Below are 19,880 nucleotides of genomic sequence, written 5' to 3'. Positions count from 1 at the left end.
CCTCTCTTTGCTCTCTCTATCCCTGTAGCCACTGGGAATCATGGAGGGAGCAATGAGAGGGTTCTGAAAAAGGAAAAAGTCAATGAGAGGTTTACAGACTAAAGAGAGTGAGGCTGAGTGAGTGGTATTTGGGAGAAGGGGAAACTCACATGGTGCTGACGTCACGCACGTCCTGTAAACGAGAGAAGAGCCACTGATGATCCTGGTTGGAAAGGGTGGCCCGGAGCTGCTCTGAATGTTGGAAATGATCCACGGCTATATGTAGACTGCGCAGGTAGGAGGCCTCTGACACAATCAGCTCAAATTTGGCCTAGGAGATTAGGGAGGAGGAAGACTAATTAAAAACATTTATTGAATCCCTGACGTATGTTAGCCACTGTGTAATATTTCAGGGGTAGAGCGGTTAACAAGACGGATCCTTTTAGAGCTCACAGTCAACACCAGAATCCAACCTGATATCAGGGAGGAGAGAGAAAGAACCTTTGAAGATGAGGGAAAAACATGTGCAAACCCTCAAAGGTGGAAGAGAAAAAGATGCTTTCAAGAAACTCAAATAAACTGAGTATCCTTGGAACCAAGTGTACCAAAGTAGTGGCCGGAGATGAAGCTGGAGAGGCAGAGAGGAGGTCTGGAGGATTATGTAAAGAAGGTAAAATAGCTTAGACTTAAGACAGTGGGGAAATGAAAAGAGGCTTTATGTATGGGACTAACTTGATCTAATTTGTTTTCTATCATATAAAGATATTTCTGCGCACAGTATGAAGAAAAGATTAGAGGGGGCAAGAGAGCCATGTTAGGGAACCGTCATAGTAATTCCAGAGGAGAGATGAAAGTCTAAATAGCCATGGGGATGGGGAGAGGTAAGCCAATTTCATAATTATATAGGAGAGAGATTTGGAAGGGCTTGTTTATTTGCTAGAAATAGGGGCTGAAAGAACAGAAAGAGTCACAGCTAATGCCTCAGTTTTTGAGTTTGGTAACTGGGTGAATGAGAGAGTTCCTTACTGAACTAGAGAACTCTGGAAGAGGAACAGATTTAGGGGATGAAGGTAATTTGAGGTTTGAGGAGCAATGAAAGGAAGCAGGATGTTTGAGAAGGAGATGGTGCAATTGTGGTTTAATGGAAACAGCCCAGTTATTGGGAAGTTCCAGCAGGAGACACAATGACTCACAGCCCTATTCTCTAGCTGGCCTGGTCATGCTCTTCATCCAAGTATGCAGCTTTAAGACAGATGCATGGACAGGAAAGAGAAAGAACACACACACACCGTGGTGATGACTTGGATAACTAATGACATGGCTGGAGGCCGCTCACACACGACCACACTGAACCAGGACACTGAAGGTTCATTTGCGTCCTGGCTCTAACATTCGCCGAGTATATCACTTTGGGTGGCTCATGTAACCTCTCTGAACCTCAGTTTTCCTATCTGTATAGATATAGTGACCCTCTCCTCACAAAGATGTTGTGACAGTCAAAAGAAATGGAGTCAGTGAAAGCACTTTTTCCCAGAAGTGCTAATGCAGGAAAGGAACATATGTGTTCCTATAAGTATAGAGGCTTTTCTTCTCAGAAACGTGAGACCAGGCCTGGCCTAGGAGCCCTGGTGGACTTCCTTGAATTCTGGAGTTGGTGAAAGAGAGCTAGGGTTCATATCATCTGCCCACTGTTTGGGCCATAAATAGGGGCAGACCAGTGATTTTCTAAATATCTTCCATATGCTTTAAAAGTTGAGGTCAGCACAAGGCCCCCAAGTGTGAGCTTCAAAAAACCTAAAAATGTATACCTGTTTGGCTTGGTAAAAGCACTGTTTATCCATAAGTCCTTACGGCCAAAATTTTACTCCTTCCCACTTCTGAAAGAGGGAGGATATGGCACTAATGTGTATCAAACTATACACCAGATACCATGCTAAAAGATAAATATGTGTTGTTTCATTTAAACCACACAGCAACCCTGAAAAGTAGTCATTATTATCCTTGATTTTTAGATGAGTAAACTGAGATTTAGTGAAGTTATATACCTTGCTTAAGGTTACACAGCTAGTAAATGGTGATCCAGGATTTAAATCCAGGTCAGCCTGATTTGAAATTAAAGTAGTAAATGTTTTGTATACAGTGTTAGGAAATGTTTAATCTCATTATTTTACAAGTAGCTGTCCAGTTTTCCCAGACTTATGAAGAGACTATCTTTTCTCCATTGTATATGCTTTCCTCCTTTGTCATAGATTAATGGACCATAAGTTTGTGGGTTTATTTCTGGGCTCTCTACTCTGTTACATTGATCTATGTGTCTGCTTTTGTGCCAATACCATACCATTTTGATTAGTGTACCTTCATAGTATAGTCTGAAATCAGGGAGCACGATACCTCCAGCTTTGTTTTTTTTTTCTCAAGATTCTTTTGCAATTTGGGGTCTTTTGTGGTTCTGTATAAATGTTAGGGTTATTTGTTCTAGTTCTATGAAAAATATAATGGGTATTTTGATAGGGGTTGTATTAAATATCAACTCAAAATGACTTAAAGGCCTAAATGTAAGACCAGAAACCATAAAACTCCTAGAAAACATAGGCAGAACACTCTTTGACAAAAATTGTAGCAGTATTTTTTTTGGTCTGTCTCCTAAGGCAAAATAAACAAAGGCAAAATTTTTTTAAATGGGACTTAATTAAACTTAAAAGCTTTTGCATAGCAAAGGAAACCATCAACAAACAAAAAGACAACCTATTGCAAATGATATGACCAATAATGGTTTAATACCTAAAGTATATAAACAGCTCATAAAACTCAATATCAAAAAAGCAAACAACCTGACTAAAAAATGGACAAAAGAACTGAATAGACATTTTTCCAAAGAAGATATACAGATAGCAAACAGGCACATGAAAAAATGCTCAACATTGCTAATCATCAGAGATATGGAAATCAAAACTATAATAAGATATCACCTCACACCTGGCAAAAAGCTATCATCAAAAGGTCCACAAATAACAAATACTGGCAAGGATGTGGAGAAAGAAAAGGGAACCCTAGTACACCATTGGTGGGATTATAAATTAGTGTAGCCACTATGGAAAACAGTATGGCAGTTCCTCAAAAAACTAAAAATAGAACTACCATATGATTCAGGAATTCCACCCCTGGGTATATATCAAAGAAAATGAAAACACTAATTCAAAAAGACTCATGCACCCCAACGTTCATACCAGCATTATTTACAAGAGCCAAGAGACTGAAGCATTATTTACAAGAGCCAAGATAATGAAGCAACCTAAGTGTCCATCAACAGAGGAATGGATAAAGAAGATGTGGTATATATATATATATATATATATATATATATATATATACATACATACACACACACACACACACACACACACACACTGGAATATTACTTGGCCACAAAAATAATGAAATTATGCCATTTTCAACAACATGGATGGACCTAGAGAGTATTATGCTTAGTGAAATAAGTCAGAAAGAGAAAGACAAATATTCTATGTTACCACTTGTATGTGGAATCTAAAAATAAAACAAACAAATGTATATAACAAAACAGAAACAGACTCGCAGATACAAGAACAAACTAGGGTCACCAGTGGGGACAGAGAAGAGGGGAGGGGCAAGATAGGGGTATGGGATTAAGAGGTACAAACTACTACATATAAAATAAATAAGCAACCAGGATATACTGTACAGTACAAGGAAATATAGCCATTATTTTATAATAACTTTAAATAAAAAATATTGAACCACTATGTTGCACATCTGAAACTAATGTAGTATTGTAAATCAACTATACTTCAGTAAAAAAAAAAAATAAAGTGGTAGACATTTTTTGATTGATTACTATGTACTAGGAACTTTTTAAAAATATTTTTTTAATTGAAGTGTAGTTGATTTACAGTGTTTCAAGTGTACAGCAGTGATTCAGTTGTACATATATATATTTATATATACATGCACATACAGGTATACACACATACACACACATATATATATTCTTTTACAGATTCTTTTCCATTATAGGTTATTACAAGATATTGAATATAGTTCCCTATACTATACAGTAGGTCCTTGTTGTTTATCTATTTTATATATAGTAGTGTGCATCTGTTAATCACAAGCTCTTAATTTATCCTCTCTCCCACCCCGGGTAACCATAAATTTGTTTTCTATGTCTGTGAGTCTATTTGTATACATATACCACATCTTCTTTAGCCATTCATCTGTTGATGGACAGTTAGGTTGCTTCCATGTCTTGGCTATTATAAATAGTACTGCTATGAAGAGGAACTTACCTTTTTTTGATTCTCCCAGTAGCTCTTTGCAACCCAGTTTTACAAATGAGAAAACAGAAACTTAGAAAGATCAAGTAATTTGGCCAAAGTTAAATAGCTAGCAAATATTAACGTGGGCTTCACATCCAGGTCATTTAAGCCAGAACCTAAATACTTAAACATTGTTCCATAATGCCTTTCCATTGTGCCATATTGTCTTGCCAGGAAGAAAGGTTTTAACCCATATTTTAGATGGATTATTAAGATACGCTCTCCATGTAAAACATATTAATGGTAGTAACTTAACATCAGACCAACAGCCTTTCCTATAGTCTTGCTATTGGAAGTAAGGACCAAGCAGAGACTGATGGTCATTCAAAAGCCTCTAGAAGACCAAAATCACAGGACAGTTGCAAGGTCCACTCTTCAAGGGACCCAACAAAAAGCCCCTGTATGCTCCTTGGTTGAAGAGGAAAACTTTAGTGTAGACTGAAACCCTGGTTGAAGAAGGAAATTTTAGTCTAGCCTGAAGCTAGACTAACTAGATTAACTAGATTAACTCCACACGCCTCCCAACAAACTCAGGGGCATCATGGTCACTTTGTATGAGCTCAAACCAGTAACAGTGAGGAGTTAATGGGCAATGGCATGAGGAGGTAGACAGGAGGGAGAGTGGGGACATTCAGAAAGCAATTCAATGGGGATGACCCACTGTCATGGTGTGCACGTGTGCGTGGTGAATACGTGTGTGGGGGGAGTACGTGGTAGGGACAGCCCGCTCGTGGTGGTGGTGAGGAGTAGGAGATAAGGACGAGAGCAGTGAGACTTTGCTTTCCCTCCTGTAGCCTCTTCCCCTGGCCCACCCTGCCCTGCTAGGTACCTCCTGGAGTTTTTGGTCATCATGGGTCATGGAGAGCAGCACGGTGCTGTTGCGCACCACGGGGATCTCCTGCCAGAGGGAGCCACTGGAGGCCATGGAGAGGCGTTGCAGGTAGGACTCCGAGGAGACCAAGGCCTTTCGGGGCTGCCGGGGGGAGGCGGGCTCCGGTGCCTCTGTCAGGCTGTCCAGCCGCTGCTGGCTCTGGATCTCCTTGTTCAGAAACACATCGCTGTACTCCTGGTAAAGCAGCTGAGCTACAGGGGTGAAGAAGCATGGGAGAGGGAGAGAATTAGGGAGCCGCGGAGTTGAGGCACAGAAACAGAAGCCACCAAGCTGCTTCTGGCTCTCCTGGCATCTCTCTCTCCCCACAGATATCCCCGCCCCACTGCTGATAGCCAGGAACCCCTCTCCAGTCTTGGGCAGAACACTCGTGTGGGTCCACGGTTCTGTTTCAAGGTACTCACAGGAATTGATGAGCTTGGAGCAACGTCTTGAAAAGCCTCCCATCACCTCCTTTGGCTTTTTCTCCCTGTGGAGTCAAGAAGGGCTCCGTGGTGCTTGCTGGCCTTCAGACACGGAGAAGCCCCAGGTGACTACAGATAAGACAGTCTCTAACCACTGAATGTCAGGGCCAAATCCCCTGGAGAGGCAAGTTGTAGCCTGACCCACTTTTGGGTAGTTTGAAGCTTTTTTGGATGTCAAGCTTTTTTTACGGGGGTGGGGTTTAGTTCATGGGGTCAAATGGCCTATAGGGATGGGAGATTTGGACTCAGTTGATAGAAGCAGATAGATAAAAAATCTCCCTACCCTGGAAACCTGTTGTCTGTCTCTTCCCCTCCTTAACCCTGAAAAAGACAGGGTCCCAGAACCTTTGTCAACTAATGAAAATCTCAGTATCCTAAGAAAAAAGAGTAAAACCGTATCCATTAGGAGAGAGGGTGACTCACCGAAAAACAATGGCGTCTGAAAGGCTAGGGGATTTTTCCACGGCTGGACCTCCTGTGTCGGAAAATGGAAATGGGTAAAGTAACTGAGACTTCAGAAGGGGCATTCAGAGAGAGCCAAAGAACATAAGATCTAGAGTGGGAGATGCAGGCATCGGTGTGGGGCGTGGGGGGTGGCAGGTGGGTAGCAGGGCTCAACTGGGAATCTGTGAGAGAGGAAAGTGCCAAAGTCGAAAGCATTTGAGGACAATGGTACCAGGTCTGTCCCCGTCCCTCGTGTCAGAATATGAACTGGACAAGTAGAAGATGCCTTCTCTTCTACTGGAAGGACATCAAGCAGGTGTTTGTAACTGGAAAGTAGTGGTGGAGTGAGGGGGGGAGGTCCGGAACAATCTTGGGAAAAAGAGATACACAACAAAAGCACACCATGGTTGGGTGATGGATGGAGATAGAGGGGAAGGAGAAGAAGGGGCATCACCGTGAACTCAGAGGGGGTCACCAGGACTTTCCTCTGCCCGGGGGTTGTGTATGCGGGTGAGCGAAGCCAGCGGAGAGATCAGCGGGGGGCTGGGGGACAGAAGATGGATGAGGAGGGAAGAGCTGGGGAGCGCTCAGTCCGACACGGATGTCACCGCGGTCCTGGCTCCTCACTCACCTGAAGGGCCCTCTGGCAGGATGGAGGGTCTGCGCAGGCCCTGCCGATGCCAGTGCTTGTGCTTACTCGACCCCTCACTAGGGACCACTGCCTGTCCCCTGCTGCCCTCCGCTGGTCTCCCTGGGTCCCGTCTGTGAGGCCAGCTGGACGCCTTCTCCAGATGGGGACGGCCGGGTTTTTCTGGCTGCCTTGCTTGGCCTAGATCCGACCTCCTCAGGCCACTGGCTCCTTTCTGGGGGGCTGTTCTTCTCAAAGATCTTCTGGCAGAGACCTCAGACTCTTCTGAGGTGGGTCCCTGGACCTCCAGAGTCCAGGGGGTGGTCAGGAAAGAGGGACTTACAAGAGCTGTCATGTTACTGAAAGCCATGCCAGGGGGCACTTCACTCTTACTCCTACTGGCGGGAACCAAAGAGTCTGTCGATCTGCCCGTGGCCGGAGGCCAGGAGACACGTCCCACCGAATGGGGAGTGGAGATGGTCCACTCTTGACAAACTGGCCTGGTCCTGGCCTCACCCCCTGAATTCCCGAGTCCCCCCTGAGTGCAACTGCTCCTCTCCCTGGACTTTGGGGGTAACGGTGGTGGTTCAGTAGGAGGAGTCACGATAGGGACCGGGGGGAGAGGCTTGTAGATCCTTGAGCTCCTCGAAGAAGAAACAGGAGAAGGCTGTGGCTGAGACAAACCGGGAGTTGGGGGCAATGGCTTGTTGTATCGTTGCCTGGGAGAGAAAGAGGTCTGAGTATGGTAGGGGGTGACCGGAGTGGAAGGCAGGGGTCGGTGCTGCCTTGCCACAAGGGGGTCAGGAACTCGGGGCAGTGGGCCTTTGAGGTGGCCGTGTAGCCCTAAACCTAGGGCCAGCGGTGGAGGATGGCTATACCGTCTCAGCGTGGGGACCACGGCAGAGCGATGGCTGTCTCCCTCCGCCGTAGAGTGGACGCGCCTCTTCTCTGGGGGAGGAGGGGGTGGAGGCTCACAGATCCTCATATCTACGGAGACAGTGGGTGGGGAAGAGCCATGGGCAGGAGATCCTGGGGCGAACGCTGAGGGATGTGTGGAGGCCCACGGCTGACTGCTTTGGGGGCTGCCAGGCCTTGCTGGATTTGAGGCAAATTCTTGAGAGTCCTGCCCTGGAGTGGGTAGTGAACTTGAGGATTCTGGAATGATGGCGCAGTCCCTTCCGCTTTTCCTGCCCCTTCTTGGGATCACAGAGCCATAGATGGCAGGCTTGGGGGGTCTCTGGGGCAACTCTGAGTGGGAGAAGGAGAGTGATATTCCCTCCAGGTCCGGAGTCGGCTCTGTCCCGTGAGAGCCCGGCAAGGAGTTGCCCCTCAGGTGCTGGGCCGCCCCAGTGCGGATGCCTGCAGGAGCGTGAGGGCTGGCCTGGCCTGCTGAGGGGAAGCCGAGGCGCGCAGCTGCAGCGCTCTCAGAAGCCCCACAGGGCGGTGGGCTGTCGGCTGGTCGAGAGGCTCTGGAGGCTTCTGGAGAACATGCAGCAACCGAGGGCTCCCTCCTGGGGAAGGCGACTTGGGGGCCGGCAGAGGATGAGGCAGTCATGCCGGGGGAGACTTCGGGAGGGCTGGGAGAAGCTGACGCTGCTGTCCTTGGAGGGGTCGCAGAGACCCCCTCCCCTCCCCGGATGGATGCTGTCCCCTTCCCCAGCTCAGAGCCCACTTGCTGGTTGTACTGAGCTGTTTCTTGGTCAGGCGACTCCGCGGCAGGAAAGGAATGAGGTAAAGAAATGAGCTGCTGGGACCATCCTACCAGCTCCAGGGTAGGAGCTCCAGGGGACGGTTCCTCGGCCCTAGGCTCTGCCTGAGTCCCGGGGATCCTGGCTGTGGGACAACAGGCATCTGGAAACAAGTCGTGAGGAGAAGAGACCTCAGGGGCCACCAGAGCCAGTGCGGCAGGGACATCATGCTTTCCTCCTTCCTCTGTACGCCTCTCTCCTCCCCCTCCCCCCGGGGTGTCCCCATGCCCACCGCCAGGCTCCTCCTCGCTTGACCCTACCTTCTCCTCCTGCCCCTCTACTGGCATCACTTTCCCCTGTAGACCCTGATCTTCTTGCTTCCCGGTGACTCTCACTGATTTCCCCACTAAGCTCTGATTCTCCTCGTACCGAGCCTCCACCCTACTCTCCTCTGGCCCCGTCAACTCGCCGCTCTTCCGTTCCCCTCGTTCTAGATCTCCGTGGCCCTGGGTCCTCCAGTCCCACTCACCAGAACTCAGACCTCCCAATTCCCCGCTACGGCCCTTGCTTTCTCCTTGTTCTGCAAGCATCACATCATCTTGACTCTGCTGCTCTTTTTGTCTCTGTTCTTCCTCCGTACCGTGAACCTGTTCTCCCATCTGCGCCCGCTCCCCCGAAAGCCCATCAGAACAAACATCCTCCCGCGGAGTTCCCGCCCCCTGAAGTCTCTCTTCCCCTTGCCCCTCGCCCTCCAGCTCCTCGGCCTTCTGGAGACACACGGCCCCTTCTCTCTCTGGACTTCCCTGCCTGGCAGGTCCACTTTCTGAGTCCTGTGGCTCGTTGGTCTCTGCAGGGCGCTCTTCACAGCAAGGCCCACATCTGGTCTGGGCAGAGGTGTCTGGGGAAGTTTCCTTCTCTTCTTCGGCTTGTCCGGTTTCCAGTATCAAAGAAGTGAGTTCTGGTCTAAATTCCACCTCCATGCTGCTACCCAGTTCACTGGATACTGAGGCCGTGTCTAGATATTCACCCTGGTTGGGGCAGGCCCAGAGCTCTGGGGGAGCTGGCGGCCTTGCCTGTCTATCTGCTGGGCGCTGGGGCCCTGCCTCCTGGTGCTCTGGAGGGTCACAGGCCTCAGCCGTCAGGTTTTCCTGGTTGGTCTCCACATCTGCAGAGGCCTCGATGGGAAAAGAGGTCATGCTCTCAGTTGCACAGTCATTCACACCCCTTACGTGTCTCTGCCGGGTGTCCAAGAGTGTGTGTCTCCCTGCCCACTGATAGGATGGGTCCTCGCCCTCTTCAGCTTCAGGCTCCAAGGCAGGGGTCTGCCGGCTTCTCATGGGAGCTGCCAGGATAACACTGAATTCCACTCTGGCAGGAATGGGAGTCGAGGCTCCGTGCTGGGGCTCCTCAGCCTCCATCAGGGCTGAATCCTAAAGAGGAATAAGAGACAAACTTTCTATCCCCTCTTCTGCTTTTATTTCTCAGAGGGACAGACCACAAAGTACAAGTGTGTGATGATTTCTTTGGTTCCATTTACTGTCATTCTTTGAGACAAAAAGTACTTCACAAAATAAGCAACAGCCTCTATAAAACTTGTCACTGATTTATTCATTTAATAAATACTTACCAAGTGACCCTTTCAGTAGTGAACAAGGCAAACAAAGACTGTGTCCTCATGGAGCCTTGTGTCTCTTGTGGGAGACACAGATGATAAACAATTAAATTAGAGCACAAGACCGTTGTCAAAGAGCACCAAGCATTCCCAGTGGTCATTACCCTCTAGATTGTATTATGTCATAGTGCCTCCCTGTCTACTCTCTGGGCACCAAGAGTGACTCAGTTCCATATAACTCCCAGACACTGTGAGTGACACACTCTAGATCTAAGAGCCCAGAGAAGCAGTGTCTGGAGGGGGTTCGTCCACCTAAGCTGCTGAGGGGATTAAAACAGGTCTGGCCATTACGGCCAGTGTCTGAGGTACTACAGCATCGTGTAATCTCCTTTATAGAGGGTCTGGATTTCACTCATCTTATTTCCCACAGTGTCTGGCAGAGCCTTTAACTAATTAACAAAAAAAATTGTTTTTCAATTATAGAGGCAGCTGTTGTAAAGCAGAATGATAACTAGACTTAATAGATGAGAACCAGAGCAGATCCAATGGGTACCCACTTCAATGAGGTCCATCAAACTGTGTACCCCTCACTATCTTACTCTCCCCTTCTCTCCACCAACCGTGTGAACTCTTCTCATTACTGCCCACGTTATTGACCTTCCACCTCTCTTTCCCACTTTGCAAAGAATTTACACACCAGTGGAGAGGAACTGCTTCAGTTTCTTGCAATTCAGAGAGACCCACACTTCACTGTGTCCACCCTGCCCCTCTGACAATGCAAGAGCATCCCTCCTCTCTAAGTGCCCCCTTCTTTAGCCTGCCTTTTCAGGACCCGATGCTATGGACTATCTCGTTCTTTCATACCTTCACCTTCTTTGTTGGAAGCATCCCACCAGAATTTAAGCATGTTCATGTCTTTCTCGTCTTTCCAGTGTGTAAATGGAATTCTTCACATCTGCTGTCTTCATATCCTCACATCTCACCTACCTCTAGCTGAGCTTCAATAGCACCACTCTGCCCATCTCTCCTACAACCTTAACTTGTTAACTCCAAACAAGACTCTATGGACGCTTATTTTGGTGGTTCTTGCCAGCATTTGACACTACACTGGACAAAAATTTGACATTAGAAATACTCTTTCTTGTTATTTGTGAGACTACATTTTCCTGCTGTAACCCCTTAAGTGTTCCCCAATCCTCTAACTCGGTTACCGTGCTCCTCTTTGTAGCACTTATCAACCAGAGTTCACTTTACTTCTCCTTTGTAGCATTTATACAATTATAATTATATAGTTACGTGCGTATTTTGATTTATCATCTATCTCAAACAATAGGCGGTAAGCTTCATGAGATCAAGAACAATATCTGTGTTGCTCAACTGTCTACACCTAATACACAATACCTGGCCCATACTAAGCGCTCAATAAATATTTTTCCATCACAGAATAAAATTCTTATTTCCCTCCTGGCCCGCACTCCCCATATCTAATCAGTCACCAAGTCCTATGGACCCCGCCTCCTAAGCACCCCTCAAGTCTGTACACTTCTCTCCATCTCCGCTGCTACAGCCTGGTCCACCCTGCTGCCCTTTCGTACCCAGGCCACTGCACATGGGGCACAGCTGGCCGCTGGCCTCCACACGGCTTCTCTTCCCCTATTTCCAAGGCATTCTCTCCCCAGCACCTGAGTGATCCTTAAAAGCCCCACTTCTAGTTTAAATTCTTCAGTAGCCTCTTACTGCCATTGGGATGAAACCCAAATATCCATTGTGGGTTACATGCCCTCCACAACCTGGCCTCTGCCTTCCTCTCCAGCGGACTCATCCCCTGTCAACACCTGTCGGTTTTCAGTCCCCTTGGCTCACCTCCCTCTCTCACCTGTAGGCCTTCACATGTGCTGCTTCTCTACTTGGAATCCTACTCTCCCAGAGAACCCTTTACTTCTCCTCACACTCATTGCACTTGTAGTTACAAATTTAGTGTCTATTTTCTAGGTTAAACCATGAACTTCATGAGAACACAGACACTGCAGTATTTAACTGCTCAATCCCCTCTGCCTGGGGCTTACCTGTCCCTCAACAAAGATTCACTGCATGGATAAATGAAGAAAGGAAGAACACAGAGTTAAAAGAGTGCTGTCCAACTTTTACTTCTACTTTTTTTTGCATCTTGATAATTTTCACACAGTTGTAGAAATCGTGGAATTTATTTGAACATTCATTTTCTTATCTTTAGAAAGGGGATAATACACTCGCTTTCCAAGGACTTCTAATAAAGATTAAACGTGACAATGTAAAAAATTAAAAAGTGCATTATTAACACTGATGGTAATAGAAATGTTAGGGATTGTAAGTATTGTTGGAGACAGAGAAAGAGAGAAAGAGAGAAAGTGTAGGAGAGAAATACAGGATTTCTGAGCTGGAAGGACTTTTAGAGACACATAGAAAACTTCGCCTAATTTACAGATGAGGAAACTGAACTCAGGTAACCTACGCACTTGCTCAAGCTTCCTAAGCAAATGCACAGGTGAACTCAAACCAGGGCCTCCTGACTTCAGTCTACCATAAGCAACCAGAAGTCCAGCTGTAAGAAAGCTGGCTAGTCACTAGTCCAGAGAAGACCCTGGGGGCTTACAGAACTCACAGCTGCACCTGGACTCACACCTTTCCTGTCTGGTCTAGGCTTTAAGCCCCAAATGCCTGCTGTCCTTTGACAGTGCATGTGCATACACACTTGCATAAACATACAAACATACACACGCACACTAAACCACCCTTGCAGGGACTTCCCTGCTGGTGCAGTGGTTGGGAGTCCTCCTGCCAATACAGGGGACACGGGTTTGAGTCCCGGTCCAGGAGGATCCCACATGCCACGCAGCAACTAAGCCCGTGTGCCGCAACTGCTGAGCCTGCGCTCTACAGCCCAAGAGCCACAACTACTGAGCTCACGTGCCACAACTACTGAAGCCCACACGCCGCAACTACTGAAGCCTACACGCTAGAGCCCGTGCTCCACAACAAGAGTAGCCCATGCAATGAGAAGCCTGCGCGCCGCAGCAAAGAGTGTCCCCTGCTCATCGCAACTGGAGAAAGCCTGTGCGCAGCAGCGAAGACCCAACGCGGCCAAAATAAATAAAAATAAATAAATAAAATTAAATTAAATCACTCTTGCAGCTTCTACGCAGGAGAGCCTGACATCACCACATGGGTCCTTCCCTAGCCACCCTGCAGCTGTAGTATGTGACAAGCTCCTGGTCACCTCATAGACACAGATACCCATCTCTATGGGGTAAAGGGCCGTGTCTAACACAAGCGTAATGTGTAGAAGGGCTTTTACCTCCTTTTCCAGTTAATTGACACAGTGTGTGATTTGGCCCCTACATCCAGCCCTAAGTACAAAACACTATAATCACTACAGATGATACTGTGACGTGACGTGACCCTGTTTTCCCAACCACACGTTAAATAATATACTTGCTCACCGTAAACACTTTCTGAAACTTGGCTCCCACCTGCCTAAGGAGACCTTGTGATTAAACCTGTAGCCTCCCCTCACTGGCACGTGTACTGTCCCGGCCCTATACTCATAGACACTCTCATGTCCTTAAAACGAGCAGCCTCTAAACACACAAGCGTATTTCTGCTATATTCAGGTTACATCTACAGACAGCATGTGCTGCGCGAACATCTTCAGTTCCACTCTAGTGACACAATGTGTGTCTGTCTCCTGCAACCCCACTGACACTATTTCTAACATTATCTTTACCCCTTTGGAAATACTGGTGGTCACCGGCTCAGCCCCCGTGTCCCTATACTTGGTTCTGTCCTATAATCCTATGACAATCGGGCATTAAAAGTCTAGAACGTGACAAAGCTAAAAGAAATCTGTAAAACATGGTTTTGCTCACATAAGGGCATCAGGAGAGAGATTTGTTTTGCACTTCCCACTTTGTAAGAATCACCTCCTCATCGCCTTCTGCACTGGGGGTGAATAATCATTTTTATCTGAGCACAGGCCAAGACAGAGCATGGCACCATGGCGATCTGGCCTCCCTCCAGACCAGGGTCATTTTTGCATCTGCTGCCCCTGTTCACATGCGACTTCTTTCAAGACAAAGCTCCAAGTCACCCCATTGACACAGCGTGTGATAGAATTCAATAGTCCCCTTAGAGCCCCCAATACCTTAGCTCTTGTCCATTTCAAGTCACCAGACATCAATTTGTATTTCAAAGATATCCCTCCTCCTTATCTCCCACCCCCATTACACTGCTTCTTCTTCAATCCAGTGTCAAGTGCCATGTGTACTTTTGAGGACCATGCTTCCTGGATTGTCTAGCAGTGTCAGTTTCAAATATTCTGACTTACACCACAAATCACTGAGATACTCCTGAGGTTACAATACTTCTGCAGTTACACTGTATCACCTATATGCTATTTTCGGAAAATATCCACCAAATCAAAAGAGATGTTCTCATTTTGATTTCAAAAATAAGATCACCACATAGATGGATGTCACTATTCACTGTTTCACATTATTGCCCTCAGTGCTACAAAGACATCAAAATAAGAGTAGCTTTCTGGACCACTAACTGCTAAGACCTGTGTTCTACCCACTTTAGGAAAGCCCCATCATCCAAGTGAAAACTGTAATAAACACCTCTATCTACCCCTAATGTCTGAAAATAACACATTATCCATTGCCTTGTAGCCCTGATGGGCTCACACAGACCATCATTAGTGGCAATGCTGAAATATACCCCACAAGCCCACCTGTGGCCCTGGTGCCATCCACACAGATGTGAGTGTGAGTGACCCGCTTGTGTCCTTAACATAGACCCTGACGGTCACCTTCTTCTGGTCCACCTTGTAGACACTACACATGACCAGCTCCTGTTCACTCCACAGACATGGTGAGTGACTCACCCCTGTCTACACCAGATTCTGTAAATCATCTGTTTGGGTTTACACCACTTGAGTGACACTTGAGTAACACTGATCCTGTTCTTGTCATACCACATAGTGACTGACCACACCAGGCACCATGAATGACATGTTCCTGTCTATCCCACAGACACTGTGCTTAATGCAGCCACAGGCAACCCCAGAGAGACCGCGCTGTGGACAGCCATACGCTCTAGGGACCCCTAATCTATAAAGACTCTTGACTATATTTAGAATCACTGTATCCTTTTGATAAGAGGGATTCCTTCCCCCACAGCCTGACTTCTCTCTCTTCCCCACCAAGACAATGACAGACCTTCCTCCTGCCGGACAGTCTCACTCAGAATTGACACCCCACATCCTTTCCCCTCCCCAGCCCCCCAAGAAACCCCTCAATGGACATGGCTCCAGTTTCAGGCCCACAGATTGGTTAACAAACGACCCCCATTTTGCCAGGGCCCAGGTGTAGATAAACCAGGAAGTCTGAACAAGGGGCCACATCAGGAGCTGTTTAGCCACGAGCTGAGATTTCTGGGGTAGCCAAGGATGCAAGACCCAGGACTGCAGTGGGGGAGCAAATGGGGGAAGAAGCTAGAAAAGAAAGTCACTCTCCCTCCCTTGTCTGTCGGACACACCTTTCCCCCTCAATCTGACAAGAGTCCCAGCCAGAGTTCACTCCTCACTCCTTGGGAGACAGGAGGGCAAATCTGTCTTGGGAATCCCGGATCCAGGAAGGAGAGCAGGGGCTGAGATCTGAGAATCCAGTGGCACCCAGCGGGATGGGCTCCCCTAGGACAGTCTTGCTGGAGGGAGGTTATGAATGGTGCTCAGTACTAGACCTCAGCAGGGTGTTCCAGCACCCCAACTCTGAAGAGCTCTCTTCCCACTTCCCCAAGTTCTGAATGCGATGTTGTGATCAACATGGAGCTTTGGAAGCCCTCCCCGTACGTGGGGAAACCGGGTGGAGGGCAGGGCAGGAGCCGTTGTTGTTTACAGGTTAAAGCACCTCGGCTAACAGGGAAGAGCTATGTACTTAGACATACACAGTATGCGAACCCATAGGAAGATAAGGGAAGGAAGGCCCAGGCCTGGTTAAGAAAAAAGGAGACAACAGAACATCTCCAGGGAGGGAGTACGTCCACAAAGGGAACCTCAGTGATTCCTTATTATAGGGGTTAGCTTTCCCCAGGGCCTAGCCTTTGAAGAAAGAGCCCTCATTACCGGCCCGCGGAACACCTAGGGGCAGGTTGCCCATTTGCAAGGCGGGGACCAGGCCGGAAGCAAATTTTTCCAGGCAAGAACCTTTCGTCCAGCTTCCCTCCTCTTCCAGACCAAGGTACTCGGTCCTACACCCCGGGCTCTGCCTATCTGCCCAGCCCCCCCTTTCCGGAGCCTGCGTCCTGGCACCCAGCCGCGGCAGGTCCCAAGGTGAAGGCCTAGATTCCGGCCCTTCCCGCCACTCCCTGACCTCCGCCGGGGCTCGACAGCCGCCCGCCGGGAGACGGGAGCCGCGGGGGAGGAGGGCACCCACCTGGGAAGTGTCACATGCTGTCCTGGCCCAAGAGTCCCCTCGGGTCCCCGGCGCCGGCCGGCAGTCCCCAGCGCAGGCCCCGGCCGCCCAGCCGCCCCGCCCGGCCGGGAGGGAGGGAACTGCTTCTCTTCGGAAGTTTCAGGTGAGGAAACCAGGGACACACCTTCCTGGAGGAGGGCCGGGGCCCGTCCGCGCCGCAGCCTCATTGGTGTGAAGGGAGCGCCCGCGTCAGAGCTGGGAAGTGCCGGCCGGGCCGTGAGGGGAGCGCGGGGCCGGCGGGACCGCGGCCGGCGGGGGCCACCCGAGGGCGTGGGGCTAGCAGAGCGGAGAGCGGGGCCTCTCCTGGGCCCGGCTAGGTCTCTCAGACCTGCCTGGGAGTTCCTTCTCCCCAGTATTTCCTCAGGTCTTTACCTGAGCCGGACCCATGTTGATCTTTTTTCTGTTGATGTTCATCTCTCGGCCCGTCTGTGTCTCTGAACTTCGGAGTTTCTGTGTCCGTCTGTATTTGCATGTGTATCATCAGGCCTCCATGTTCATTTCGCTTCCTGGATGGCTACCTGTCTCTCCCTTTATGAGGAAGGGTGTATCCTGCTCCTTCTCCACCTTTCTCCCTGCCCCGGCCCCTCCCTCTTCTCCTTCCTCTCCCTCTGACTCCCTAAGAGGGCGTCTCTTAGGGCCTGGGAACGTGCATCTCTAAAGCAGCGTGTCCAGGTCTTTCCTCCATGCATTATCTGAGTTCATGTCTCCCAAGGTGTGTGTTCCTCCGGCATTCTTCCCAGGACTTGCGTGTGTTTGTATGTAAGTATCTAAGCCTATGTCTCAGGCCTGTGTGTTTTCTCACGCCTGTATTTTTTTTTTTTTTTTCTGATATTTTCAGGGAAACCTTGTGTTCTCTTGGTCTCTGAGTCCAAGGCTGAGTGGGTCAATCTTTATGCCTCTCTGTAGACTTCAAAGAATGCCAAAATATTCTACGCTGCAGACACACACACACACACACACACACACACAGACACACACACACACACAGAGTAAGAATCCCTCACGTAGGGGACAGAGATTTTTGGTATGTTCATTTCAGTTAGATCAGCCCCCAACCTCACTCGTTACTCCAGTCAAGTAGACTCTTAATGGGCTTTCTGGCTGTTTTGCTCTTAGGACTGCCATGATCTATAAGCCCAAACAGCTATTCAGTTAGACGATTTCCAGATTACTGTGCCCATTGGCTGCTGCACTGATCCCAGCTGAGGAGGCTGGAACAGTACTTGGAAGGGGGCTTTAGGATAGAATGTCATTAAGGCAGAATGGTTTCTTTTCCAATAGGGTCCTGAAGCAACTCTATATTCAAAGAATGCACTACTTGGGCTATAGTACTCCAAGGAGTTAAGCCCTAAATAGTCCAGCAGGCTTTAGCCTACTCTGAGCTGCTGTGTAAGGTGTGGGAAGCCATGGGGAAAACCAGAACTAGGAGTTCAGGTTTGTAAGGGCAGGCCTCACACATGCCATTAGCTCAGCAAGAGGATAAGAATGGGGAGTGCAGTAAGTCAAAAAGTTTAAGCTAGAACTGTCTATTTCTCAGTTGGGAGAGAGAATTCAGTCCAGGGTGTGAGAGAGCCCTTGACTTCTAATGGCTGAGCAAAGTAAGCAAACTCCTGATCTTTGGGCAGAAGTGACCGATCTCTGCTGTTTCATACTGCCTCCTGGTAGTGGGCACTGTGGTCAGAGGTGCTGGAACTGCTTTCTAAACCATCCTGGCTATTCTTTCTGCTCCACTGTGGCTTCCCTTGGTTCTCCCTCTAGCCCTTTGTTTTCTCTGAATGTCAAGTCTCATAGACTTGACCTCCTCTTGTTCTGTGAGCTCTGACCTATCAGCGTTTTTGTTTTTTTAAGTCACCGCCCTTGATTCAATGATCTTGGGGTCATTGAGAGTTAGGCATACAAGGCTTGGCCTGACTTTTCAACTAGTAGTGACATGTAGGAAAGTTAAAACTTACCGCTTAGGGAGTTGATCCTTCCCACGGAGCGCCCCTGTCTGCAGGGTGTTTGCATGTGCGAACCATCTAGCGCCCCAGCCTTCTCTTGCCTTCACTTTGCACACTGGCGTTCTCTTTTTTCTTCTTTTCCATTTCTTGATGCTTGCTCTTGGTGAGTGGGCTTCTTAATCAGGCCTGTCATCCTATAACAAGATCTTGATATCTTATTTGGGCCATTTCCTCTATAAAGACCAGAGAGGAGAGAGAATGATACAGTAGAAAGAGGATGGGATTTAGATTCAGATGGGGTGCTTTGGGTCAATTTGAATCCCACCCTCACCACTTACTTCATGCAAAAATCTGGCATATTAACTTCCTGTGCTTCATCTTCATCTTTCTAGGCTTCATTATCCTACTGTCTTAAGTGGGAATAATATTTAATAATCCCTGCCTCACTGGGTTGTTGTGGTGAGTCAGCAAGGTAATATATAGAATCACCTTAGTACAAGCGTAGAAGGTGATTGATATGGTCTCCTTTCGTAACAGTGCCTGATAGTTCTGTATGTTGAATGAATAAATTTACAATATCAAGGTGATAAGAGATGGGAAAGGTAAACCAATTCAAAGTAAAGTTATTTTTAAAATGAGAGCTGTATTCAATGGGGGGAAAAAAGTAAAAGGTTCTCGTTTTGGGGGACATGTTAATTGGAGACAGTGCCTTTGAGATCCAGCCATGATGGAGGAAGGACAGAGAACTGTCCTGTGTAGTTCTAGGTATTGGGAGCAAAGGGATTACAGTGACCTTCTTTGAAGCAGGAACTCATTAGCGTTCTCCCTGGGGCTGTCACTGCCCTGACCAGATTTCATCATCCCATGTTATTGGCTGTGTGGCCTCCCACTTAGTTAACTGACCCTCAGCGGATCCAGCACTAGTTCTTTGAATAGTGCTCTGGCCTTTCTGATTCTGCTTTTTACCTGATCCCGTGACCCACCTTTGAACCTTTTTGAAGTGATTTTGAACTCAGTTCTTTTCTTAACTTGGCCAACCATGGTCTGTCTCTCTTTCTCCTTTAAATCCACCCTGACTTGGCCAGTGTGGTTCTTAACTATCCTGTTCTATTCTGATGAACATATTTTTCTTTCTCATCCTTGGTTTCCCTTTATGTCTTTCCTTGATTTCCCTTTATTTCTTTTCTCAACCTTTGTACATTGGCGCTAGCCTACATGTAATGCTGTTCAAGGTATAAATAGTAATTGCCTCATTCTTTTTTTCATTTGTTTACTTAATATTCATTTTTAGAAGTCAATATACAAAAACCGACTCTCTGCCCCCAAAGAGCTCTCAATCCCATTGAGGAGAGAAACAAGTAGCAAATAATGA

At 47.8% G+C, this 19,880-nt stretch overlaps 1 protein-coding gene across 3 annotated transcripts in view; it reads right to left on the bottom strand.

Annotated features, from left to right (window-relative positions):
* The window catches only part of ARHGEF5 (Rho guanine nucleotide exchange factor 5), a 224,777-nt gene that overhangs the window by 9,003 nt on the left and 195,894 nt on the right, over positions 1–19,880 (bottom strand). For all 3 annotated transcript variants that reach the window (XM_068549606.1, XM_068549607.1, XM_068549608.1), the window contains 5 exons: positions 6,763–9,877; positions 6,111–6,162; positions 5,628–5,692; positions 5,164–5,417; positions 150–310 (listed from right to left, as the gene is read on the bottom strand). In XM_068549606.1, the coding sequence (XP_068405707.1) occupies positions 150–310; positions 5,164–5,417; positions 5,628–5,692; positions 6,111–6,162; positions 6,763–9,865 (3,635 nt within the window). In that variant the 5' untranslated portion in view covers positions 9,866–9,877. The remainder of the gene's footprint in view (positions 1–149; positions 311–5,163; positions 5,418–5,627; positions 5,693–6,110; positions 6,163–6,762; positions 9,878–19,880) is intronic.

This window comes from Eschrichtius robustus, chromosome 8 (assembly GCF_028021215.1).
Source record: "Eschrichtius robustus isolate mEscRob2 chromosome 8, mEscRob2.pri, whole genome shotgun sequence".
Lineage (NCBI taxonomy): Eukaryota > Metazoa > Chordata > Mammalia > Artiodactyla > Eschrichtiidae > Eschrichtius > Eschrichtius robustus.
The sequence above is the reverse complement of the archived record's forward strand: the minus strand, read 5'-3'. Positions and strand labels throughout refer to the sequence as shown.